Source organism: Orbicella faveolata, unplaced genomic scaffold (genome assembly GCF_042242905.1).
Source record: "Orbicella faveolata isolate gen_17 unplaced genomic scaffold, um_ofav_v1 contig_2, whole genome shotgun sequence".
Classification (NCBI taxonomy): Eukaryota; Metazoa; Cnidaria; class Anthozoa; order Scleractinia; family Merulinidae; genus Orbicella; species Orbicella faveolata.
This window is the reverse complement of record NW_028301547.1, coordinates 10,880,001-10,907,989: the sequence shown is the minus strand read 5'-3', so window position 1 is coordinate 10,907,989 and position 27,989 is coordinate 10,880,001. Positions and strand designations below refer to the sequence as shown.

General features: G+C 37.7%; 2 protein-coding genes across 2 annotated transcripts in view; one reads left to right on the top strand and one right to left on the bottom strand.

Annotated features, from left to right (window-relative positions):
- Positions 1 to 624: 624 nt before the first annotated feature.
- Positions 625 to 13,217, bottom strand: LOC110043905 (nucleobindin-2-like). The gene is made up of 7 exons (XM_089289554.1): positions 12,617 to 13,217; positions 8,753 to 8,941; positions 8,446 to 8,536; positions 7,673 to 7,731; positions 5,218 to 5,310; positions 3,493 to 3,720; positions 625 to 2,468 (listed from the first exon to the last, which is right to left on the bottom strand). Exons 1-7 carry the CDS (start codon positions 13,052 to 13,054, stop codon positions 2,367 to 2,369), a joined length of 1,200 nt encoding a protein of 399 aa, XP_089145680.1. The 5' UTR covers positions 13,055 to 13,217; the 3' UTR covers positions 625 to 2,366.
- A 589-nt stretch (positions 13,218 to 13,806) lies between these two features.
- LOC110043897 (gelsolin-like protein 1) overlaps positions 13,807 to 27,989 on the top strand; it is a 49,098-nt gene continuing 34,915 nt past the window's right edge. Inside the window, exons 1-4 of the mRNA XM_020749406.2 lie at positions 13,807 to 13,987; positions 14,118 to 14,207; positions 20,352 to 20,444; positions 21,033 to 21,125. Of these exons, the coding sequence (XP_020605065.2) occupies positions 13,907 to 13,987; positions 14,118 to 14,207; positions 20,352 to 20,444; positions 21,033 to 21,125 (357 nt within the window). The 5' untranslated portion in view covers positions 13,807 to 13,906. The remainder of the gene's footprint in view (positions 13,988 to 14,117; positions 14,208 to 20,351; positions 20,445 to 21,032; positions 21,126 to 27,989) is intronic.

The following is a 27,989-nucleotide window of genomic DNA, read 5'->3' as shown; positions in this document are numbered from 1 at the left end:
TTTATGCTGTTGTTTACATTTTACCTGGAGGCAATGCGATGTATCTTTCAACTTTGAAAAAAGTAATTCGCTGAAGAACTAATCCTTTTGCGGTATAAATGAAAACAGGTTATAACTGTGGGTAACCTGATATTTGCAAAGTTTTTAAAAAGCTTTACTAGTACCAATACAGTATATTAATAAATTTAAAGGGCGAAAAGTGAATTACTTGTTTGCAATATTTGCAATTTATCATTATAGTAATACAAAATTAAATTAATTGAAATTATTTATAAATAATCTTGTAAAGTTTTTGGCAAAAAAATATTTATTAGTACTAATAAAATTTTTTAAAAACTTTTTTTAAAATATGAATTCCCTTCGAAAAGTAAACACAAGGAAGAAAGGTGAATTGCATTATTCAGTTCAAAGAGGAACAATTGAACAAAGGGAACAAGTAAGCTTGCGATGCGAGCGATCACTTGGGACTCTCAAAACCCAACCAGTATGCAAAGCTACTTGCAATACAGCTACTTCCCACACATGTAGTAACTTACTTTTACTTTTAATTAAGTTTAACCAGCCGCCTGTCTGTTTATGTTCCAATTTTCTTAGAACAATTTTAGAAATAGCACGTACACGTCATCGCTTCTGCATGCATTGCATGCCGTTTATTGTGAGTGTTGAGACAGGCAGGTATGAACTATTGTAATATATTTGATTCTGTAATATAATGTGGATTCATAGCAAGTTATGCTAATAATAAAACGTTATAAGATTATTTTCAGTTTCCAGTGTTACCCAAGAGCGATTTAAAACCATGTTGGGTTAACAGAACGTTACCCAGAGAGGGCGATAGCAATGCAACAGAAAAAAGCTCCAAACAAATTTGGGAAACAATATAATATGCCACTTATAACTTGCGAAATGTTGCATTAAAGGTCATACATTATATCTTACATGTGTAACAGTAGAAAATGACTTATTCCTGATCCCCCTTATCAGTACATTACAAGACTAGAGAATTATGAAAAGAGGCAAACAAATGCCATTTCGTTCAGTTTACGTTTTAGGACACAGTACATGGTTTGGGTTATTCACAACATCAATTCTTAAGAAAACGTAGCATTGTTCCAAATGAGTACACCTCGCAGGTCTCGGATTGAAATCCTGGTAAGGTTGGAAACCCATTGTGAACAAACAGTTCTGTTGATTGACCCCTTGCAATAACTGCTATCACGTCTAATACTACCGAGGGTGGAAATCACAATAAGCAGAACAAGTGTGGTTCATTTCTTCCCATCAAACAGCAAGAAACGTTAAGAACAATGCATAACTGAATAAGAGTACTAACAGTGTATCTTGTATTTTATTGCCTAAAAGCAGCAGCACTTGGGACTGGTGTTTGTTGTGCGACAGAGCTCGCTGTTCAGTACAGACCTGTTTACCTGTAAATATAAAAGGGAAAACACTCTTCTATTCTGAGAGGTTTCAGGAACCTGCAGTGTGAATTTATTATTCATTTTTTTAATCATTACATTCTATATAAGGAAAAATAAAACATTTGCTTAGAACAAAATAATGGAAACTACAATCCTGAAATGTCTTCTGTGGTTAGATAAATCATTTTGTGGATACAAACACAGAAGAAAAGTTTGATTGCTGTAAATAATTCAGCAGTACTAAGATAAATTCACTACCACATTGTTCTCCTGAGTCTGATAGATACCTCTACTGCATGTGTGTTCACCACATGGTATTGCACTCTATGTACAGTACTGTACAATAGTATATAAAGTTGCTTGTAACTTAAAGGCGGGTTGATGTCTGCAGTGTACTAAAAAGTACTTTATTTGACATTTGCCATTAATTCTTGATTTTTTAATTTCCTAGATGCTAACTAAATAAGACAATAACATACAAAGGGCCACTCCCTTAACCCCAATGTCAAGGCTGCAAGTTGTGATTTCTAAAGCTACATCAGTTCTGTGTGGTTAAATCTTCAGTGGAAGCGCTCAGATTCACACGCACCACAGTCTCACAAAATAAACAGGTTTAGTTAAAAGATTAAAAATGTTCAAAAGTCAGAGCCAATGACAACTTTTTTAACACAAATCCAACTAGTATATTAAGTGCCGTTTCTGATTATCTTATGTGATTATTCTCCACTCAGTAATTTCCAAACTTGAAGTAAACACTTTAATTTAACTGGTTGAACAACACAATGTCTAAAGCATGTCTGGAGAGTCATGCAAAAAAGACAAGTTTAGTAGGAAAGCCATATTGGTCTATGTCTTAGGGATGAATGGCCTAACATGAATAAATCTTTGAGTTGTTTGTGTCTTCTGGGCCATAATGGTGGTTTTCTCCAACTGATAGTATTTCTTTTATGGTGTTTGTTGCTGCTGCTGTGATTCTCCATGTTGTTGCTGTTGCTCTTTTTGCTCTCCTTCTTTATGCTCTTCAAGTGTTGCTGCTACGACTGCTTGCTATTGATCAAATGCAAAAAAAACCACAATATTTTGCTATAATTGAAGACAGTACACTGAAAAGCTAAAAACCTTGCATGTCTTGTCATTTTCACTTGACCCATAATGAGAACACTTCTGACAGTGAAAAGTTTAATATCTTTTAAATAATTCTATCCACGAGCAGTTCTATATCTTGTACATGAACAATTTTCTTATAGACCTTAGAAAACTATTTAATACATGATCTTGTCTTTGATGATCTCTTCTTCAATGGGGTCTGATGTAATCTCACATGTAACAGTGCTAAGATATAACCTAAAAGAGCTATTAATTAAACTCAATTAACAGCAATTAATTAATTGTACATGCAAAGGGGGTTGGACTGCAGAAGGTAGCTGTGAGCACTCAAGTGTACATAAAAAAGGTATATCTTTGTTTCAGGAAACAAAGGTATGGCCAATCTCTCAAGCAAAATGCTTTTCAGGTAACAAACGTACAGACAATTCGTCTTGTTAAATTGAATTGTTGTTAAAGACTCTGCCTCACTTAATCCCTGTCATGAAAATTAAACACAAGACTTTGAGACAGTCTGGGAAATGTTAGGTTTCTTTCGGATGAGCTAAATTAAACTAGCACTGCCCTTAGGCAAATATTTGTTTGAAGTTATCCATGTTATAATTCACAAATTGGGAAACTAAAATTTTTATTCGCTTCAAAGAGAGAAACTTTGTAATACAAATGAATAACTTGGCCAGATATCTTTTGTCAGTATCTTGGGGTGTCTCAGTCAAGTGTATCATGCTGAAAGTTCTGAAACTGAGCAGACATCTCAGTACTTTCTTTACCTAATTTTGCGATACTCACATGTTCAGTGGCTCATAGGGAAAAAGTACTTAAATTTGAGCCAATAATTTTATAACTTTAAACTATTTTAAAGGACATTGTAATTAGACAGTGAATCAAAATAACAAACTCAGTTGTCACGGTGCATTAAATGTTTGTTTTTCTTGCCTTAGTTGAGTGAATTCAATGTAATACCAACCTCAGCAATTTTAGTGGCCACATTTTTAACATCTTCTATGGCTTTGTCCTGGGCCATCTTTAATTTCTCCTCTTCTTGAAGCTGTCTCTCAAATTCTGCCAGTTCATCATCTGTATATGGATGCTCCTCCTCCACACTTTTCCAGCCATCATCTTTCTCAAATTCATCTGTCTTACTAGCTGACATGAACTCATCCAGGGACACAAAGCCATCTTTATCCTTGTCAATCTGCAGTTTGTGATGTGTTTGAGTTCAAATTTTGAGTTCAAGTTTAATTGCCAAGTTACTATTTTAAGCTCTAGCAGAACTTGGAATAGCTTGAGCTTGTCTGATAACAGGGTTGCCACCCACCGGAACAAAACAAAACAAAAAATCCCTGACTTTTCACTAACTGTATTGCAATTTTCACTAATCTTGCAGGATGATTATTCTGGCAATGAATCAACACAAATAGGATGGCTCAGATAATTTTTACAGTTGTAAAACAAAATTGCCTTGTCTGTACAAAAATATCTAATAAAATAAGTTGCAGCAACCTTAAGGTAAAATTCCCTGACTTTTCACTGACTTTGAACAGGGATTTAGAAATTCCCTGACCTGATACAGCACTCTATGACTTTTCCCTGACCTTAAATCAAATCTAATTTTCGCTGACTTTTCCCTGAGCGTGGCAATCCTGGATTAGTGGTATATACATGTAGTCAGTCCTGTCATCCCAGTTCGCCTGATTAGGATTAGGGCTAGGGTTAGCTTTTACCACAAGATAAGGGTAACATGTGAAACTACAAGAAAAACTCTGATTAAAGTGCTATTGTGACCAAAAATGGCCCTATTCTCCCAGAGGGGAGCTAGGAATTAGTAGTAGTGACCAAAAATCAATTCTACTTTTTCTTTGTATTTCAAAACTATATAACTGAACCACTAAGTGACCGAAATTTTAAGCCTTCATTTCAAAAAGGCACCTCTTTATTTTAACTGAAATTTTCCTAATTAATGGTCTGCCATTACCAACTTTAAAATCTTGAGAGAGCTGGATCAAGGATAAGATGACGTTAAAGACCCACTAGTTTAAAAATGCAATGCACCTGCCTAAATTAATATGCAACACGGGAGTTTCAAACTTTCAGACCTTTAAACTCGTGTTTTGTATGTACAATAAGCTGTGTTTACACGCTGCAATTTTAAGCTAGTGAGTCGTTGATGTCGTTCTATCCTCGATCCAACCCTCCGAGGTCCAATTTTGCCAGTCAGGTGTCAAACAAACACGCTTTTAAAATCTGAAGGAAAAAGGGAAGTGAATTTTTTGATCATAGTGGCACTTTAAAGGTAAATAACTTACAAAACTGAAAAGTATGTGAAGTTAAAAATAAATTTGAATATTTGACTCTAATTCTCTAAATTCCAACTTAGACTCAAAGTTTAACTTGAATTTGAAACTCAGACTTGAAAATTTAACTCAAGTTCATAAATTCAAAACATACACTCATCAAACAAGAGGTATTAACTGTCAAATTAACACTGCTTTGGCAACTATTTACTAGCTTTAAAAATGTCACTTCACTAAATCACCATTTTGGTCACCATAGCTGATTTCTTAAAATTATGTCACACAATATTGTTGAATTCCAGGATCTTCTAGCATTTAAATTTTTCAATTGTAAGACTTAAATTGAATTTGATTGGTCAGGTAAATTAATCCATTCAAGAAGCTTGATTCTTAATTACCTCTGACATAACATGTTCTCTCATTCTTGCAATTTCTTCATCTTTTTCCCTTGGATCAAAGTCGTCATCTTTCTCATCATACAGTTTGTCAACCTAAATGGGTAACAAGATGTTAATAAATTATTGCGTTCATAGAACGCAGTCCTAATGCAGACTCGAGGCGAGTTTCATGGGATGGTGGACCTTCGTCCAAAGTTGCGACACTGATTTAGCCGCCCCGCAGCAGGGGTGAAACGAATGACATCATCGCCAAATCATGTGCTGTACATTTCTTTCAGGTGCGGGTCTTGGTTTCGTTCAAGTGCGGGTTTTTGTGGACATTTACACTGTAATTTGGAAGCTGTACGTAGTCAATGTTTTTCAAGTCTTTCCGACTGGATATCACGAGACTAAAAGATATCACTGTTAACATTAAATTTTATCGATGCCTTAAGAATGATAAGAAAAGCTTTTTTACTTTTTAAGTTTTAACTTAGAGACAAACTGATTTTGATTCTCATTAACCCCTTACAGCGCATTGACACCTCTAAATAAAATTCACCGCCAGTTGTCACGTGTAAAGCGAACTGCGGTGTGATGTTTCATTTGCACATGTGAACTGTTCTCGATCTGGTTCTTTCATCGCAAGCATCAGGACGAAAACCCAAGAAAACTTCTTGCGTGTTTTTGTCTTCGAAGAAGTTGGAGAGGCGAAAATCTGGTGGAACCCACAGGTTCAGCGAGGAACAAGATCCGTTGGCTATGAGCAGCCCACCGTTGCACTGTAACCAAGAAGAATGGTTGAAGGAACTTGAAGACACTAGTTCCATCAATGAAGCTGAAGGACAAACTACAACAAGTGCTAGTCACACGAAATTGCTGGAGAACGGACGCGATTCCAAAACTTCCACAACGGGGGAGTCAAGTGCAGATGTTGACATCAAGATTTCCTCTTTTGGCTTCACGAGGCATGGTTTCAAAAAATGTCTGGAGAACGAAGAAGCCAAAACTTGAGCAACATAATATCAATGCCACCGATGAAATCTTCTAAGTAAAAGAACTCAAGGCAGTTTAAATGCAAACCTGTATAAAGCTCTTGTTATTTTCTCGCTTCTTGGACGATTTCACTGCGACGGAGAATAGTAGACGTCTGTTTATGTCAAGTTGTCATAAGCCATTGTTGTGGTACACTGACCCATTCCAACATCTGTCAGTGTGGAGGGGATTTTTAACATCTAATCATACCATCTCATAAAAAGTTTTTCCTCTTTTTCTCAATAAAATAAAACTGCATATAAGGATGAACATTGTTAGCTCGTCTACTGGTGTCTTCCGACGGAATTGGCTGAAAATCAACAGGTATGTTCCAGGATACCTCCTTCAAAAAAGGTGTCGGGCTTTGTTTAATTTCGCTTCCGTTTCAAAGTTATGGCCTCTTTAGTAGAAGGAAACATCTGCATTGAAAATATCAAACTTTAGGAGGGTGTAGAAAAAAACCCAACTCACATCTGGAAAATCGCAGACACCCTTTTTGAGGGTGATGTGTGAGAAAACATTTCTGATGTTAATGGCGCTGCTCTGATAATTCACGAGCGGAAGCGAACCAGTTTAAGCAAAGCAGTGTTTCTTGGTATTTCTTTTAATTTCACTGCAACAATAACTGTTTAAGAAAATTTCAAAGCTATGATTGTATTCCATAACTATTAAGCTTTCAGAAAATGTTTAGGTTGATAGGGTTTTCTTTCAAAGCGCCAGCATAAGTGCGCGATTTCCAAACACTGTCAATCCACCTATCATGATACCTTAACTTTCTCGAGAATGCTTGAGAATTTAATCGCGGAGTCACTTAGAGAAATGAACTAAAGTGAGTTGTTTTAAATAGTATTCCAAAAGTTACTGTGCTATGAGTGGATTTTTAGTAGATAATTTTTGCACTTATTGCTCAAACTTTGAGCAGAATCCATCTTAACATGTCATCACCAGTCCATGCCAAGGATCCAGCACAACCAGTGGCATGCAATTCGAAGTGGTTGTTGCTATTTCATAAAATTATTATGTCATTCAGCAGAAAGACAGAAGATTGATATCTACAAAACTCAATGTTTTGTTTAACATTCTGCTGTGAATGTCACCTGCAAACACATTTAGAAATTTTCTTGAGATTTCATTCAGCAGAGGGGCGAAGATAATTGACATCTACCAAAACTAAACTTGTGTAAATGTTAAGAATTGCCGTAAGCAGGATTAACTCAACTAACTTGCATGAGTAAGGCTCAAGCACGAACTTTAAAGACAGATTTCAGGAGGGAAAACTGTCAGCACTGCATGTACATTATTTTACTAACATCTATGCTTTAGAGAGCTACCAAACCTGTAAGAACCCAGTAGGCAATATGTTGTATTATTTCTTACTGCTATAGCATCTCAGAATTTACAGTGTATATGCATCAGGTTTGTAGATTACATGTACACTTACTTCCTTAACAAAAAGAGCTTCTAATTCCCCCGTGTCTAAGTAGTCATCTCCATTTGTATCTAGGAAGATAAACAAAACATTGACAGAGATAATTAACTCACAGCAGATTAAATAAAGAAATCGATTCCATGTTTCCCGGTATCTTTTCAGTAATTGATCATATTTGAAGTCAAAATGCAGCAAGAATAAAAAAAGTGGCACATAACTGATAATCCGAAAGATGAGTGTGTCACTGAAAAGCACTAGGATGGTAAGTATAATGTAAGAGGCTAGTGTAGAGTTTAATGTGACATGAATGGAAAAATGAGTGACATCAATATACAACCCAGAGTGGCAACATGACTATGTAATTTACAATTATTCCAGTGATGAACGCAAGTTGGATATGAGTTGGCTATAATCATTCCATATCCAAGAAGCGGGACTGCAGTAATTGTTTTATCAAAAACGCCCTCAAAGAATAGACAACTAGACTAAAATAAAAATTAAAACATCCCAAAAAATCATGCATATGCTTACATATTGTAGAGCATGGTGTAATGGCTCATAACCCATGATGGCTAAGCCAATGAAAATGCTCGAATTGCATTATCCACTGATCCAGTTTTTAATAAAATAGCTATTATTACCATTGTACAATTCAGATGGGAAAGATACAGTCACATTGTTTAAAGTACCTATAATTGTACACTTACAATAACAACCCAGCAAGGGCTAGACACTCCATTGACTGCACTTTACATTTCAACTGTAAAGCTTTATTTAATATTTACCATGAAGCTTGAAAAAAGTTCTTGGTTCAAAATCGTTTGCATCTAGGCCATCAGTTTCTTCCCACACTTGTTCCAGTTGAGCTTTACTCCCCTGCACAACGAGTAGATTATTAAAAATACTACTGTAATAGCCTAATCTCATAGCCAAACAAATGTAACTACAGTTGCAAGTATCAAAGGATAGTTCACATGTAAAATTGTCTTGATCATGCAATCCTCAATTAATTTTTTAGAACTGTCATCAAAAGAAGTGTAATCTGTGAGCAGAGTTTTCATTTTTACCTGAGAACTACAGGGTATCACTTACTGGATGATGAAGATTCTTTGATGCATTCAGATGTTTCTGTCTCAATGCCTCAAATTTCAGCTCTTCTTCCTTGCGAGCCTTTTCATCCATCTCTTTCAGATGTTCCTTTCTTTTGTGTTCTTTCTCCATCTCATGCTTCTTAAACTCTTGTCTTCGTTCGTTATCTTGCTTATCCATCTCTTCATGGTGCTGTGAAGGTAGTAGAAATTAAGGTACAGCTTTTCAGTTCATGGCTTTATGGGCACTATGGACTTAAAATCCTGGCAATTGCATCTAGGGGAACATGTCACAACAAAACCCTTTAGCTAGTGTGCAAATTCAAATGGGGGTGTCATTGACTGCCATCAAACAGAGCTCCCAACTGAGGAAAATACTTATGTCTAATATGCTTCGGTATTTCAAATTTTTCAACTTGAGAGCTATGCAACACATGCAGCTCACCTAGTGGTGTGATTCTTCAAGTAAACAAGTCATAACAAAAGAAAAGACAATCATGTTGCAAACAACAGTCTTCCACATAGTCCTCTTTGTGTGTTTAATTCTATTTCCTAACATGGGGATATCTGAACATGACAAAGCACTAAAGAGTTCTGTTTCAATGGTCTGATTGATTGCTATTTATTATCACTCAGAAAAGTCATCATTAAACCATTATTATTATTATTATTATTATTATTGTTATTATAATCAAAACTATAACAAAATTCTCGAATGTGATTGGCTATCAGCAGCCCGATTTGAGTCGGACAACAAACTGGACAGACAAATTGGACAGTGTACACGTCGTGCTTGTAATTGGACAGTAAGCGTCATTTTTTGCGCACTGTTGCGGTGCACTTTGTTGAGTAAACTGCTGTGTTTTTCAGCATTCATAACAACATTTAATCGTTTAGCGCTCAATTGATGGTTTGTTCATTTCTTGAATTTTGTCATAGTTTTGATTAATTGGTAACAGGACATCGCGTCGTCCAATTCAGTCTGTAATCATACTTGTGATTAACAAACCGGATTAAATTGTGTTGATATCAACAGCACAGTGCTGTAAAAATAATTTGAACTTGTCAAGGGCTGATTTTCTAGAACACGGTAATTTGGACAATTCAAATCGCAAGAAGTTTCTTACCAAACTTCCATTTCTACTACACAATTAGATTATGAGCTCTCAATTTCTATCGCGTGATAGTTGACCAGGGGGCAGCCCAAGTCAACTTTCACACATAGAAATTGAGAGCTCATAATCAGATTGTTTTAGTATAAATCTAGTAGTCGTTCAAAACTTTATCTAACTTCTCTTCAGACACTTTGAAAATGCCAAGAAGTGGCTGTCATTTTGTTAACAAGGGCACACTGCCACGCTACTCACAGAATAGATAGTGAGTACAGGGTCCAAAATTGTGCTTTCCTGGTCGCCAATGTGACTAAAAAGTTTGCACTGGCGACCAGAATTTCACAACTGGTCATCAGCAGGCGATTAACTATTTCATACCACGATAATTATACAAACAATAACTTTGATTTTCAGCCAAATCAATTAACATAACATTCAAAGCCGCCTGCCAATTGGTCACTTACTTTTTACCTCTCTGCTGCTTTTGAAGTATAAAACCGATTTTCCTGTTATTATAAATCTACCAAAACGTTTCACAGCTACGATCAGTGCGAAGCTTCGTTGCCATGTTTTTTCAGCGGTTTCCATAACATACATATTGCGGGGCGCAAGAGGCCACATGCGTTCCTTCGCCATGAATATTTATCCAGGCAAGGTGGTGTCCAAAGATGTTCTGAAATCTTCCCATAATTTATTACCAAGTGGGGACAGGACATCCGCAAAGAAATTAGTTGAAGATTTAAATATTCTCTGGCTGTCAAAAGGTGGAAATTTAGATCTGTCAAAGTGGCCAAAAGATGATTTCAGCACTAGTTTGATTCTTGATGACATCGATTGCAAATATTTTGCCGGCAAGCCTGTGGTGACCAAAAAGTTTGGTTTGTGTTTCGCTGTGAAGGAAAAATTTTATTGACACTTTTTGGTGACCACATTTTTCCTTATGGCAACTGAAAAAAAATTTCAGTTGCCAGTTGGCACCTGCCTAAAAAAGTTAATTTCGGACCCTGGAGTAGGGCGGCCAATCAGAGAATGGCATTTGTGATAGAACGCTAGTAGATTTATACTAATATATATTAGGACTCCACCTTATAACCATCCTTCTCAAATGGGCACTTATTTTTGGCCAAAACAAAAGCTCAGTATATATAATATTTAGGTGAAATCCCCTTTGGAATGACTAATTACTAAAAACATCTATGAAAAAATCTTCCAACTTTTTTTTTATTTTTAACATTTCACCATAGTGAGATCATGAGTTATACATGCCAGGGAACAGACCTGCCAACTCTCACAATTCTGCCATGAGTCTCATGATTCTTTTATCTTTTCTCCCAACCTCCCTCCCAATCTCATGATTTTGGGAGAAAAATTCTGAAAAGATATCTTACCTTGATGAATAAAATGTTAAAACTAGGAGTAATAGTAGATAAGGAAGTGTGTCCGATATGTTGTGTGGCTGCAGTCTGATGGGGAATGGTAATTATTGCTGCTTTGATAGGCATGAGGTCTTGACTTCTACAGTGTAAATTATAAGTAAAAATCTTTGGGATATGACCTAATTAATTGACTCTTAGAACCATAGAATCAGTAAATTTATGTTGTGACCACAAATCTAGCCATTTGCCATCAGCGAGCTACATAACTCCATGCATGTAAGATTTAACCTTGTTTGAACCAACCATGGCCGTTTTCTGTAGGTGAGCTACACATCTTGGAGCTAGGTTTTGGAGGCCACTCCAAAAAGCTTACTTTTTATGTCTTCGCCTATAGCAAGTCAACATTCAGCTTTTCCACTCACCGAAGTTCCAGCCTCTGAAGTGCCCACTACCCTGAAGAAATTCATCTCGAAAGAAGTGACTTTGGAGGCCGCCAGTTTGAAACTGTCTTGGCAGCCAGGCCGTGTTTATATAATGTCATTCTATCTGACTCGAAATTGGTGGGAAGGAGAAAAGCCTGCAACTGACTTGGCATCCTTCACAAGGTCAGCAAAATCTATTTTTTCCAAGCAATTATCCACTTCACAATCTTCAATACTATCATTTTGGAGTTAAAAGCATGTTTGGCTCAAAATAATATGGCTCAAGAGCAGCCATATCCCAGAGTGGTAGTTAAAAGACTTGTCGGAAGCCATTTGGACAAAAACTCTCGCACAGAATGACATCACGAAACCGCGTTAGCTTGGCTTGCCTTTTGGAGACTCTTGAAAAACCTTATGGCTGATTTGTGAGAGTTGGAAAATTGAAAGAGCAGAATCTTTTTTTGTATTATGTCATTGTGTAACAAGTATACCAGTCAAAATTGAAGTTAACAGAAACTTCTATAGAATTCTGCATTCTAATAGCATGATTCCCAGACAGTCTAACATTGCTCACCCAGACTCTCTCCTCTCTCCTATAATTTACCCAGTTGAATAGGAGGGAGTCTGCACAAGCAACCTTGGACTGTCTGAGAATCAGGCTAGCATGCTGACAAATTTATTCAAACTGAAAAAGTAACAATAATATGTTATTTCATAAAGTGGGCTGAGACAGTGCTGGATACGTACATGTAAACGTAAGCGTTGATGTCAAAAAAAAAATCTTGGTTTCCTTTCATGTAAGACATTTCACGTTTACACAGATGTGGTAAGATACCCCTGTGTTTTCCCAATAAATTTTATTTGAACAAATCATCAGGATTTACCGGCACAGCTTTCACTTCCCCTTGAAAAGTTGAAAAAGAGACAAATTCAAATTTTCTTAATTTGAGAGCCTTACCTTCCTCAGTAGCTTTTTAAAATCCTCAGGCCCAAAGAAATTGGGATTATCGTCATCAAACAGCGGATTCCAATACTCCCTTTCCTTCAGCCCATTCAAGTGATCGTTCATTTGTCGTCGTATCATTCGTTGTCTTTCCACTTCCTGTCGTTTTAGTTCATCTAGCTTGGTCCTTACATCATGTTTTACAAGGTCTATGTCATCGGCCACTCGCCCAGTTCTTAGTTCTTCGTCAGAAGCGTTTAGTAATCTTTTGACGTAGTCATCATCATTTTCTAAAATTTCAATCACTTGTTTCAGATATCTAGCATACTCTGGATCGCCTTTCCCTTCCGATTCGTTGTCTGCCTTCTTTCTGTCTTTCCGAACTGGAGGAGCCACGCAAAGAACAGCGAACGCGATCACAAAGCAACAAAGAAGGCCGTACTTCTGCCACATTTCGGAAAGTTTGGCCCAGAAATCAAACGTATCTTTGGTTCTTGTACCTTTTCTACGGAGATCGGACGACTCTACAAACACTTCTAGACACAAAAACTCAATTCAACTGGGGATAACCGCTTCTTTCTGAGACGTGGCACAATAAGCGTCCGGTGGTGCAGTCACATGGACAGCTGCTCAAACTAACTTCGGTCCTAGTCCTCTCTCACCCAATGTCCACCCCGAGCTATTTAACATTGTAATATTTTAAAAAAATTCACTATATTGTAATAAATGGGCTTGGATGACTTCATATACCGAATGAATGTTATAAACGAAACGAGTTACATCAGGGTGTAACAAAAGTTTCTTGCAGACCGCTTTTTGATCGCTAAACAATTACACCTACACCACGTTTCTAATTTGGATGGTGACCGACTGCTGACCAAAGAGCCTGAAGATTCCGGAGAATTTGGTCTCGGGTCGGTCCCCAGGGGCCTCCGAGTGTTCCCCGTGCAGTACTGGGATTCAGTATTCCGTCTAGCTACTCCCCTTCCTTGCGTCTCTCCATTTAACTTCATCAATTCAACGTATGCGAGGGTTCACCAGTTTCCTAATTTCGTCAAAATAGCAAAAAAATCTGTTTGGTCTCCGTGTTGCCTGTGATGTCCTAGAAGCAGTCAGGGGAAGCAGTACGAAGAGACTAGAAGGAAGGCGTGACAAATACCGACAATAATTTATTAGTGCTCGCCAGCCAATCAGGTATGTTATGTTCTTCAGATGTTAAAATATTTTTGAAGGTGTGTCTTCTCGCACAATAATTTACTGGCTTGCAGAGCTGAACTTCAGATTGCTCACAAGTGAAGCCTAGCCATGTCTGGTCTCGTGAAAGCCAAGCATTATGACTGGAAAGACAGCAATTTGTCCTTGTTTGGCTCCGACCTTGAGAAAAACGTAAGAGGCAGTAATAAATTCAGCTAGTAGTTACTCAATGTTGTTGTGCCCTGGACCTCGACAGTGGTCAGCATGTGTCTGTTGCTTTTGTTTCTCTGCTCAATTTCCTTTATTACTTGCTGTTAAACAGCTGAAGAGAGAATCTGCTGAAACAGAAAAGGCTTGGCAAGGAGCTGGAGAGAAAGTTGGTGTGCAAATTTGGCGAATCGTCAAGTTCAAGGTACGTGCAGAACGGTATTACAAAATAAGCATAAGCTTAAATACCTTTAAACTATATTTAAATCAAAGTTATGTTGAATTTAAGATAACAACCTCTTTTTTTGATGAATTTCGGAAATTTAACCGTCTAAATTTCGCACATGATATTTTTGAGGTGATTCTGGCCCGAACAGTTGTAGAGGAACAAACAGGTAAAAAAAACATTAATGGAATGCGGGTGGATCGACACATTCATTACTGCACGCAATATATAATTGCTTCTGGAACTTTGCAGACAGTATTGAGTATATGGGCGTGATAGGAAGAGGTCATGCAATAAAGTGAAGTTGGGTTAATATTTAAAACTGTGCATCTCTTCGCTTTTTTCCAGCCCTTTCTTCCAGTTCTTTGGTGTAAACTTCATAAATGAGCCATTAATTTTTGTTGGCCAGTGACCCCTGTGTCATCGGGTGTTTAAGTAGGTCAGATAGTCGGTGACTTTTCGGAACTTTCGGAGCAATCTCGCGAAGTGAGACCGAAAAACCTTGAGATTTACTTGAGTTTTTTATTGATTTGCATTTTAGGGCTTAGAATTGTTACCTTCTCTTTGAATATCACATTTTGAGTTAAACAATTTAGAGTTAAGCCGAAACATGGCAATATGGTCAGCACTTTGAATGCCTACGATCTCTGACTGCTGACTGCCACAAAGTCAAAATGTAGGACACTGCAGACTCAATTTCCCACAGGCTTTGACATGACATGACAATTATTTTATGGAAAATTGACGTGGAGAAAAAATGAGAGGAAAGTAATCTTTATTTTTTACAGGATAGCCCATTCACCTGGAAGGCTGGTATCCAAAGGGGCCCTGTAAATATAAAATTAATTAAATAGTATACTGGACAAAACTGTTCTGGATCAACATTTTACCACAAAAAAATTAAAACAATCAAAGCGATGCACTTAAACCGTATTAAATTCCACACATGGAAATTTATTTTTGTTCAAATCAGGCAAGGAAGACTTGCGTTACGGGGTATTTTTTTGCGGACTAAATCTTAAAAGTACGAAAAATTGGGTGATTTCTCATAAAACTAGTTAAGTGGGCAATTTCTCAGAGAAAATAGTTGTGCATGGTTTACATGAACATCGTAGTGTTAGACCAGTGTTGTTATTATGAGTTTGTGGATTGTTTCTTTCATGACTTCGAAGAGATGGCACGAGGAAGGAGCAATAATCCATGTAAACAAAATTATAATCCTGTGGTGATACATCAGTGGTTTGGAGAATCAAATACTCAAGTTGTGATGCCTCCACTGAAGCCACATGGCAAACCAGACAAAGTTATTTCAAGGTGTTATCTGAGAGAATGCGAGAAAATTTTAAGCTCCTGGTAGATGAGCCCAGAAACTTTCCTAAAAGCACAAATAGCAGTGTCTGAAGTTCTTGGCTGACAACGTTTTAAAACAGCAGTATTTCATGCAATTGTGGCTTGTACCAAGCAAAGGCGAAGTTTGATCTAGTGGCAAGACCAGTGTCAAGACTTCAGAGACAATCGGTTTCTAAAGACAGTATCATATTTCAGTGGCCTAATAAGTTGTAAGTCTTTCTGCTTTCTTGTCAAAATCTTGACAAAAAACCACCAGCACGTAAATGTGAAGAGTTTCTTCACAAAACAACACTCCAAATGTGACTTCCTTCTCAGAAATCATGTGATTTTGCATACTTTTGTGACTCAGTTACCAAATTTGGACAAGTTGTAATGCAAGCCTTTCTTGCGTGATCCGTATAAAAATTAGTTTCCGCGTGTGGAATTGAGTATAAAGTTTAAGACAATCACAAAATTATTTGTGTCACTTTGTTTGTTTTAACTTTTTGTTGTGAAACGTTGATGCAGAACAGTTTCATCCAACATACTGTACATTAATAATACCAGCATTTTGCAGCAATTGATAGACTATGAGTAGTGTCCCTCTTTCACTTAGTCCATCGAGCGATACCGTAAATACTAAATAAACCGTGACTGGGAAAAAATGGCTGTGTGAAATCCTGGGGGCAAGATGCACATGAAAGGAGGGACTACTACCTAGGCAAGAGAGTTTAAATTATGCATTGCTCTCACAACACAAAAATATGATTGGCTTATGTTACAAGTGCTGAAAACAATTATTGTCAACTTTTGAGATACATGTCGATACGTGTGATATCTTGCAGGAATGTTTATCTTGCTCTCTTAAAATACAAAGGTTTAGAACCAGAATGAATCAAAGTGTTGGAATTGAGTCTCACTGGCGTAATGTTCTTGATGTTCTTGTGATTCAGGCTATGGAAAGAGTTGATTTTATCAAGTGTTTTGTTTGGCAAAACTTTTCGCCTCAAACCTGAATGCGAGCATGTTAGTACTTTCGCTGCTCAACACCAGGTCAACCGCACTGTGGAAGATCAATTTTGTAAATATGAATTGACCGAGCTTGGTCTTTCTGCCAAGATGCTAAGATGCCTTTGCCATCCTCTTTTCAAAACTTCTTTAGCAGTTTCACTCAACGAACAACATAACAAATATTTTCTTAAAGCATGGTTTTTGCCTCGCTACTCTAAGAGAAGAATGATTTTACTCAAGACATCCCGCGGGGTTCTTGACAACAGGCGATAATGAGAGGATGTCAAGATACGTGTAATGTGATTGAAAATTTGCACTGCAAAATCACTTGACCGTGAAAGGTCAAACTCTCTGGCTTAGGCAGTAGACCCTCCTTTCACGTGTCTCTCACCCCCAGGAGTTCTCACGACCATATTTTCCTCGCAGTTTTCTTTCGTGTCACATATGATGGACTAAGCAAAAGAGGGATTACTCGTGCCTAAGTACTTGAGTGCTGTGTTGTTGCCTCCACAGTGTCCCATGCAAGAAATCATAGATTTCAACCCATTTTTCAGTAGTGTAATTTTGTGTAAAACACTTGTAGCAAAACTCCTGCACATGGAAGGCACCCTAGCAGAGAGGCCCTAAGAAAATTTGGTAGTCCACTGGGCTAAGAAATGTTGGTTGTCATGTGACTGCCAGTACATATATACGCATACATGTCCGTATGTACATTTGCTACATGTACTTGCAGTAAATTCAAGCTTTCAAGGTCTTTAGACTACTTAAAATTGTTTTTTTTTTCATAACACAGAAAATTACAAACCTCTTTTGGCCCTAAAATGGAAAGAAGAAACTCAAAACAAAGTTCAAAAGGCACTAAAGAGGAAAATCATGGGGTAGAGTCATAAAAGCCTTGATGGTGAACAATACCTTGATTTAATACCTTTGATTCAATTAATTGACCTTGCTCCCAATGTGTGGCTTCATAGCTCAGTTGATAGAGCATCGCACTGGTATCGCAGAGGTCACAGGTTCGAATCCCGTTGAAGCCCTGATTTTTTCAGGCTTCTTCTTTCCAATTGCTTAAATTGGAAAATTTACTGCGATGATCATTCTTCACTTTCATCTACAACTGCAGTTCAAATATGAATTATTTCATATATACTTCACATCATTTCATTTCACTCCTCACGGGAAGATATGAACTCAATTAATTGACCTCGCTCCCAATGTGTGGCTTCATAGCTCAGTTGGTAGAGCATCGCACCAGTATCGCAGAGGTCACAGGTTTGAATCCCATTGAAGCCCTGATTTTTTCAGGCTTCTTCTTTCCAACTGCTTAAATTGGAAAATTTACTTCAATGATCATTCTTCACTTTCATCTACAACCGCAGTTCAAATATGAATTATTTCATATATACTTCACATTGTTACTTGTGTTGTTTATAATTGTTTTCGCTCTTCAATTGTGACTTTTCTTGCATGCAAAGTAACGTATAAAATCGTGTTCTGATGTGTAAGTTATATGTAAAATAAGTTGGCGACCAAGAGTTTTCCGTTAGTTGCCAGCTGGCTCCTGAACGAAAAAGTTAATTTCGAGCCCTGCATCCCTCTCTGTCTTGTGACTGTCTCTCCACCTGTAATCAGTTGAAGCCTGCCCCTCTCATCTCCCACTCCATTGATGGTCACCAGCAGTTCCTCAGCTTCCCTCTCTTCCACTTCCCCTGTGGGTTCCATCTCAAGGCCTGCTTGGTGGTGTTGGTAATTGGTTTGTGCAGAGTGACCCAGCCAACCCCAGCATCTTCTCTTGATCTGCAACTCCATTTACTTTTGTCCTGTTATTCGCCATAGGTCTTCATTTGAGATTTATCCGACCAATAAATTTTTAGTTTTGTTTGGAGACACTTGTTTACAAAGTCTAGAGCTTTCTTGAGATGGCTTTGGTTGTACACCAGGTTTCACAGAACCATGTAAGAGTACTTATTTGACATTTGTGTTGAAGATGCAAAGCTTTTAATGTGAATAGTTGACAATTATTCCCCACAGTGGTCAGTAGCTTATTTGGTAGATATTATATTCACCACCAGCCACAGACAGAAGGATAAAATACCTGAAATAATTGACTCAATGAGAAGACTACAGAAAGTCCCTCACTAGTGAATTCAAAATGTGCAGATCTAGAAGTGCAAGAAAAGTAACACAAGAGATATCAAGCATGTTTTGTGTGTTTGTAGAGTCAACTGTATTACAGAACTAACATGTATATGTACAGTGTACAGTAAACACAGGGTAAAAAGTAGTTGATTCATTGATCTGTTGAAAGATTGGTTCAGTTCACAACTTCACAACTTCTGCGGGAAGTTACTCTCCAGAAGATTTACACTGAAGTTAATAACAAAATGGCAGTAAGTGACTTTTTGTTGTTAAGAAACTGTCACTACATTTTCTAAAACTTTTGAAAACACTTGGCAAGTTGCTTTGGTGGGATATGTTCTAAAGGAGTTGTAAGGTCTTCCTGATATGCATCCTTGGAGACCCAGGGGCTGCTAGTTGGAACGATGCAATATTTTTAGGTAAGAGATATTTTTGGGCAAAAGTTTACTTCAAGAGCGGGAGAGCCCCTGAGCACTTGACCCTTACTGAACCAGTTCCAGAAGAGTTCAAATTCTGTCCCACTGATTGGCCAGAAAAATATTTTTTCTGGCCAACCAGAGGAATTTTTTCCAAGGTTCAAAACAAGGCTGCATTGGCAATCAAAGTGCTCTCATTGATTGAAGGGTAACAAAATGTAAGAATTACGTTGTAATATCTCTATGGAACCCAACTGAGAAAATTAGCACTGTCTATGTCTGAATGATCATGTTATAGGGCTATAATTTCCCTGACTTGAAACAACTCTTCTAAGTTCGGAAACAGTAATTTCTGATGGCTTGGAAATACAGTGCATTTGTTCAGTACAGTTTTTTTTTTTTAAATAGATGTTTTTATTTTTGAAAGAAGTAGAGAAATAGACCAGAAAAAAAAAATCGACCAACCTGATATCGAACCGGTGTCACGACAAAACAAACTTGACTCCAGCCCGTTCAGTGCCTTATTTGCTTGTGCAGTAAGAGAAAGTAAGAGAATAGTGTAATTACATTAATAATAAAACTTGTATCAGTTCGAACAACTAGTGGCAAATGCCATACTTTGGTGACTTCATCGTTTAGCAAAACAAAAGGTTTCTTTTGTTTTTTGTTCAACAAAAGATCTCCAAAAGATACCCTTGGAAAACTGAGTTTTTTGCATATGTTATTTCTTGAAAACAAAGCGCAAATCAACAAAAAAATTACAGAACGATGCTTTTCATGTCAAAACAAGTCAGTCTGCCAAAAATTAGCTCGATCCTGAAAAAGTGAAAATCAGCCCAAAAAGTGATCTATGCCCTTTTTGCACAAAAGCCTTCAATTATGTGCAAAATTGTCTGTATGAGAATAGATTTGTCATTTAGTTGGTAAACAAAACTTGGAAAAACCAGCCAGCACATCAGTGGAGTAGTGAAAAACGTATATGAAGTGAACAATTACATGTACATGTTGAACACTTATCATCCTCAAAATAGTGATATAAATTGGAACTGATACACATAACAAATTATATTTTGATTTATGATAATCTATACTACCAATTTTATAATCTATCAATTCTGTGAATAATGTGAACACTCTTCATGTAATGTGTTTATTTTTTTTTATGAATTAATACTTTATGGGTTACACATCAACAGTGTAATAAATATGAATTCTGAATTGTGTGTTTAAGGTGACTCACTGGCCAAAAGAAGATTATGGCAAATTTTACAGTGGAGACTCTTACATTATTCTCAACACGTATAAGGATAAGGAAAGTGATGAGGTACAGTTCAATTTAATGTATTATGTGGTATTGTGTTAATAGATTCATGAAGACATAACCCTCTAAGTTGTCCATTGATTGTGTGTATACAGAAAGAAGTTTGTATCAATGTTAAGCTCCAGGGTGGAACCCCTGGGGCTTAAAATTGTTAGGTGCATATAAATACATAGCAATCCTAGCTGAATTTTAATGAGATACCGTAGAAATTAAGTGTTTTCTTTTGAAAACAGTTAAGAGCCTCTGTCAAAGAGGTTGATGGATCAAATTATACAACTACCATTGTTGCATACCAAATAGTCTTAACTTGGGATCATTTGTTGGACTCCAAAAGATCAGTTCATTGCTTTGGCAACCATCCTGTTCTCAGTGGGCGGCCCTATCGCAAAATACTGTGGTTAGTGGATTTACCACCAAAAAATTGTTTACGACCTATAGACTGATTGGGCGAGTGAATTATTTCTTCCCCAACTACATGTAACTGCCATAACTCATTCTAGCTAAGCTACGCTAGCTATCACTCGTTAAAAAAATGGGAACTTTAACCAATAAATTCAGTTTGTAATGATCATATATTATTTCTCTTTGAAGCTTTTGTATGATGTCCACTTCTGGATTGGAAAAGAATCTACCCAAGATGAGTATGGTACAGCAGCTTACAAGACAGTTGAACTTGACACTTTTGTGAGTTTAATTTCCCCCAGATTTAATGGTCAAAAGACCAATAAGCAGTTACCATATCTAACACATCTCTAGGTTGCATTGTGGAAATTTTAATGTACTTCTGGTGTGGTGATCTATTTAGCTTAAGTGTCAAAAGGGATTTGGGTTGAAGCATCAGATTTAGTGTTCAGGTTATTCCATGTTAATTTATTAGCTAAAGACATTGTACATGCTCTCAAAGTGTCTCTCCACCTAATAGAACAATTAACCCTTCAAAACTCCTTCTCACTTTCTTAAGTTACTTACTAGGTCATGGTCTAATTTTTCAAATAATTCTGTTTTTGTTTATGGATATCTTATGCATCCCATGGTGCAACAAGGAGGGATGGTTGGCGTTGCTAAAACGCGGGTCAAGGGTAAGGGTGAAGGGTCAAGCATGAGGGTCAACGGTAAGGGTAAAGGGTCAAGGGTGAGGGTCAATGGTAAGGGTCGCAGGTCAAGGGTAAGGGTCAAGGGTGAAATGTTTTTTTTCATTTTTCAAATTTTAATGAAACTAGAACCTTTTTGGATAACTAAGCTAATTCATAACTAAACTAATTAATTGCCATTTATAAGAGTCCTTTCGTAAAACGACTACGTGAAGACGTCTTCCGTGTGGCTGCCTATACAAATTGATCACACAGAAGGCGATATCAATTGCCTAAGCCACAGCGACAATTGTGAGGGAAATTGCAGGAACAGCATTGACAGCTGGAGGGTTTGTTGTAGTCAAAGGAGACAAGGGCTTGGCAGCGAGGTTTTCTGCTTGGGTCCTGGTTGGGGCAATCCTCCACCTGATGGTACAGGCTAGAGCACACAGAACAATGTGGCCTAACTTGGCCAGAGAAGGTGACTGTCCAGTGTTCAAGATTGATTTTGTCCCTAGCCTTTGAAAGGTCATAGGCAGCACGGTGTCTGAACTATTCGTCGTAGGTAAGCACCCTTAAACTTAGTGACTGCTTTGCTGATGGTTTGGTGGTGTTTGATTAATTCCAAGGCATGTGCAGGATAAACCGCGATGATCACCAGGATGTAGGCAGTAAAAGAATCTAGCCACTTTTGAAAAGTGTCAATTACTGGCTTTTTCTTTCGAACCTGGTAGCGTAACTGCAGAGCAGGGGCCTGGGAGCGATACATGAAGTCACTCAGTAACAAACAAAAGTCAATGTACTCACCACGGAGTATCTTGTCTTTGAGGCTTTTTTCCAGAGGACAATGCAGGCCCAAAGGAGTGCTTGGGCCTTGTGGATGTTGTAGACCTGCAAAACTTTGTTAATGGAGGTTTGCACAGTCTCCTGGATGGTCAACATTTGAGTGGGCGAAAACACCGCATCCTGGAGGACTTGTGGCTCAATGTTCTTGGACAGTTCTTCGACTGCTGAGTTGATGTCTGACCACCCATCTTCGTCACAACTGTAGGTCTCTGCATCAGCCTGTTCTGTAGGGACATTGGGCTGCAGATTGGGTTGTGTATGCATAATTATGTTTGAAGTCGAAGGTTTGTTTTTGTGCACCCATCCATTGTGAGGGTGACCTCTGGAGTGGCGTTGGAGGGCCGCTGGTGCTGAATTTGTGGCCTCAGCCTTTCAGGCATTCTGGCAAGGCTTCCAGTGATTGGAAGATTAAGATTTTTCAGGCAAAGGCAAAGAACTTCACTGGAAGGTTGTTGAATTTGTCTGTTCGCGTGGCCTTCAAAGACTTAGATCATGGACGTGCGATAATTTTAAAGCTAAATTGTTACCAACTGTGTGCTGTTGTTATAAATTATAGCTCTAAATGTAATGGTATGTAATTAGCTTTAATTTGTTTCACAGGTACATTTTATCTAGTTTCAGAACATTTTTTTATTCCGCTTATATGCCCCCTCCCAGATATGAGCCCCTCCCCCGCCCTCCCCCCCCCGCCCCGTTTATAAGCCCACCCACAGTGTTTCCGCCAGAGCGCGCCATTGCGGGAATCCCGCGTTACAATCAGAGATGGCCCCCAGAAACAAAAAAAGGGCCAATTTGGCCCTTTCCTTTACAAGACTGCAGGCTTAACACAGGCATAATATTTTAAAAGCCATCCCGGGGCTCAAAATTGTGATCGATAAGGTCGCCAATGCAACAAGCATTTCATCCTTGGCGACCAAAGATTCTGGTTTAGTCGCCATAATACGGCATAATGGCGACTACATTTCTCTGTGTTGACGATCAATAATGATTATTTTGTCACACATTATGTCCTAGAAAAATTATATTGACAGATCTTTGCTTCTAAAACATTCAACATAAGAAAAGAAGTCAATCCGTCCTTTTGCTTTGCTGTATTGATTCTCTCGTATCGGAAAACTTTCAAATGGCTGACCGTGTTTGAAATCGCCCTATAATGCATTGTAAACCTTTGATCATTGACTATGTCATGTAGGCCTAAGGATTGTTCTCTTGTAATGCACAGATCCTTAATCATACTAGAGTCTGATTCAAAAGAAACTTTATTGAGTAGAAACCCTTCAAAAAGCACTTACTATTAAATTTTATCATAGATCCTAATCTGCTTTATTTTCCTTGGTACCCTGATGCATTTTTCCCTTCTGTAGCTTTCAATTTAGTGGCCCCTTTCCTAAAAAATTGGCCCCTAAAAAAGATCTTCAGGGGCCACTTTGGCCCTCAAGTAAAATTTTCTGGCTGAAACACTGCACCCAAAACCCCTTATAAAGTTATATAAGTCTAGGGCTTTAAATTGGTATTTTACAGTATTATGATCCTAGTGCTAGGATCATCCTGGGACTAGGATCATCCGAGCGCGGTATGTTTACAGCTTTCAGTTTACTTGTGAAGGGTTGTATTTGGCCCCAGTGCTAGGATCATCCTAGGAAGGATGATCCTGGCCCTAGGATGATCCTACCTCCATGTAAACGGCCTCAGGAGGCTCAGTTTACCCACCCACCATCTTGAAACCAGAGATGGCCCTGGGGTCGAGTTGTGAGAAACAACATGGCGGAATCTTCGCACTTATCGACTAAAAGCTCAAAAAAAAAAAAAACAGGAAATGGCAGCAGTGTGATTTAGTTGGAGAATCATCGCTCACTGTTGCTGTGTTTGAAATATCAAGTTGTATATAATGGCAAATTGATGCTGAAAGGCAATTATCAATGCCAGTAAAGAGAGAAGAACTCCCAAAACTACACTTTTGTCATTGTCGCCCGCCATCTTGCTTTGTAACCGCGCCGAACACAAAAGTGCTAGGGCGATCCTGCATGTAAACCAAATGAAAAGTTGGTCCCAGGAGCTGCATTTTCGCATGTAAACCAAATGAACCTTCTAGGATGATCCTAGTGCTAGGATCATCCTCTTTCCATGTAAATGGGCCCTAAATCCATTCTCATCCCCAGAGCCACCTCTCCCTCTTAGTTGGCAGGACCTGGGCATGAGGAAGAAGTGGCTCTGGAAACAGATGATTTAATTCACTTGACTATTAGACTGAGATTTTCACTGAATCAAGGTCAGTTTTGTTCCCAAAAATATCCACAGGTTGATCTGTATTTAAAACCATTCAGGACTACTTCTGGTAAGAATTTGCTTCTGCATGTTTTAAGGTGGCTCAAAACACTAATATTTCTGTGAGTATACCCAGCCCATTTTATGAAGCTCGACAAGGTGTAGAAATTTTTGTAGAGCTCTACAACTCTACGGTAGTATTTTGAATGTTAAAGCTCTGTTTCTCTCAGATATGCATACACCACAGAGGTGTAGTGGTGTATAGTTATTGTAGCAAATATTATACTGTATTGCTTAGGGAATGTTGAGTGTTACTATGGATTGCAGTGTTTTAATAATTGGTTTCAATTTACAATTCTGTATTGAGTTTACCCTGACTATGCTCTACGTTCTAAGCTATATGTTCTTCCATCTACGGTCAATGTGCTACGCTCTTAAAGCTCTTACACTCCATGTTCCACCATCTACGCTCTATGCTCTACGCTCTACATATTTACAAGTTTATCAGTTCAAGAATTTTTGACTACTCTCTACACTAGCTCAGAGGCTTAACCAGTAGAGTGATAAAACATATTGGGTCACGAGTGCGCATTTCTAGATCATCTGCATTTGCTGTAATTTTTATGATTGTAATTTATTGGCTTTTTTATTATCTCATTAATAGGTAATATACATGAAAAAATTACTCTATTTTGATTGGCTGAGAGCAGTGCAGTTCAAGTGTAACTCAGGTGCAAAAAGTGTAACACCAGTGCAAATTACACATCGTAATTCTGAATTATGATTGGCTGAAAGACAATAGGAAATTTTCAAAGCCAATGATATTACGTAAAATGATGAGGAAAATTTTGTGCTCTCAAATGAGAAAAAATGGCTTCAAGAAAGGCCTTCTGGCTCTTCCTCCACGCACATTTTTTGATGTTTATATTATGAATAAGTAATCATACGGTTTTTTCTTCTTCAGTTTGGAATTAATTTGCACGAGTGAGTTTTTCAAAAAGCTGAAATTGCACTCGCCGAAGTGGCTCGTGCAATTTCAGCTTTTTGAAAAACTCACTTGTGCAAATTAATTCCAAATTGAACGCGAAACCATATGATTACCTATACATATATTAAAGTGTTATTAAAGTGTTATTAGGGTTTACAGTATTTTAATAATCTTTTTAATGTACAATTCTGTATTAAGTTTACCCTCTACACTCTATGCTCTACGCTATATGTTCTACCATCCACATTCTACTATCTGCGTTTTACCAGCTACTGTCTTCAATCTACGCTCTACATTCTACCAGCTACTCACTTCGATCTATGTTTTACCATCTACCATCTACTCTCTAAGCCCATCTATGCTCTACTCTCTACGTTCGACCAGCTACTCTGTTCAATCTATGCTCTACGATCTTACCATCTACCATCTACCCTCTAAGCCCATCTATGCTGTACTCTCTATGTTCTACCAGCTTCTCTCTTCGATCTATGCTATACGATCTCCCCTCTAAGCCCATCTGCTTGGAGGGTTATTGGAATTTGTTAATTTTTTTTTAATTTTTTAGCGAAGACTATTTAGCAGCACAAAGGAAGACTTCTTGTAGTTGTAAGCTTTTTCATTTATTTCCGACGCGTTTCGTCTCTGTCTGAGACTTCAGGGAATGATTACAACTAACATTGAACAGCATATATAGCACATAAGCATGCCTAAGTTTAACTTCCCATGGAAGTGAATAACTGCTGAAACATGCTGTAAACAGATGTTTCAAGAAATGCCTTAATGCATGTTATTGCGTGTTGTTGTATTTTGGGGGCCATACGATCAGCGCTATCGTATGGCCCCCAAAAACACACTGTTTACATAGAATAATTGAAAATGATGTGCTAAAGTGGTAGTAGATTTGTAATTGACAATACAGTTTAAGTCTGGTAAATGTCTCTGTATAACCAGCTTGATGTTAGTGGTTCTGAGTTAAACCATTTCTTCAAACTTGAAATGAACAGCAATCTCTACGACAAATTACGATCCTAAAAACTAGTAAAGAACATCTCCACATGATCGCAAAGCATCCACTAAGCGTTTGAAAGTCACATGACCTAACTATTCATACTTTTTGAGTACACTTTAACAAAATGTCCTTCACATCAGTTAGCATGACTACAGTTAAATGTAGATTTAAAGACTACCATTCTACCATTGCATGATTTTTGTTTTAGCGAAAGCCATTTAGTTCTGTTACTGTATTTAACCTCCCTGAATAAACGAAGTGAAACCCAACTGGGTAACCGCGAAGCTGGAGGTGCTTCCAGAATTTCTCAGGTTTTGCTAAAGGCTTGAAACGTGGAGCTATTTATAGTATAGCACATAAGCTTGCCTCTAATAAATGCCCTCTTGTTGCTAGCAGGATGAAACGACTCAAAGGGAATGTACAGATACTTATTTAGTGGCTTTTGATAGGTAGAAACTGCAGAGTACTAAAATTAGCATCTTTGTATAGAAATAAATCGAGAAACGAAATACTACTTTGGTCAATAACACAGTACGCAAGTTTGACATGATCATTCTTGCTATAGAGACAACTAAGAAACTCTAATAGGATTTCTTTGGGACCCTTCCAAGCAAAAAATATGTCTTTTTTTAGTGTTTTAATTGTTTAATCTTGTTTTATTTTTTTTATTTTTTTATTTATTTATTTATTTATTTTTTTGTATTTTGGGGGCCAACACAGAATAACATGTGCATTAAGGCATTTCTTGTAATGTCCGTGTACAGCATGTTTCAGCAGTTATTCACTTCCATGGGAAGTTAAACTTAAGCATGCTTAGATCATCCCCTGAAGAAGTCTCAGATAGAGATGAAGTGCGTCGGAAATAAACTAAAAACCTAACAACTACAAGAAGTCTTCCTTTGTGTTGCTCACTAGTCTTCGTTAAAAATTTAAAAATTTAAAAAAAAATTAAAAAATTCCAATAACCTTCCAAGCAGATGGGCTTAGAGGGTAGAGCATAGAGCGAGTAGCTGGTAGAACGTAGAGAGTAGAGCATAGATGGGCTTAGAGGGTAAATGGTATATCGTAGAGTGTAGATCAGAGAGAGTAGCTGGTAGAACGTAGAGAGTAGAATGTCAATGGTAGAACATATAGCGTAGAGCATAGAGGGTAAACTCAATACAGAATTGTACATTAAAAGGACTATTAAAATACCGTAAACCGTAATAACACTTAACATTCCCCATGCGCTCTAATATTTGCTACAATAACTATAAGCCTCTATGCGTGTACAAAGAACCGTAGAGCGTTCATGGTAGAGGGTAAACTCAATACAGAATTTTAAATTGAAAACGATTAAAACACTGTAAACCGTAATAAAACTTTAATAA

Excerpts from the sequence above, each read along its gene's own strand:
- LOC110043905 (XM_089289554.1), bottom strand. The coding sequence starts at position 13,054 with ATGTGGCAGAAGTACGGCCTTCTTTGTTGCTTTGTGATCGCGTTCGCT. Across the intron at positions 8,942-12,616 it reads TTAAAAAGCTACTGAGGAAG|CACCATGAAGAGATGGATAA; the intron begins GTAAGGCTCTCA and ends CTACCTTCACAG. Across the intron at positions 5,311-7,672 it reads AAGCTCTTTTTGTTAAGGAA|GTTGACAAACTGTATGATGA; the intron begins GTAAGTGTACAT and ends TTACCCATTTAG.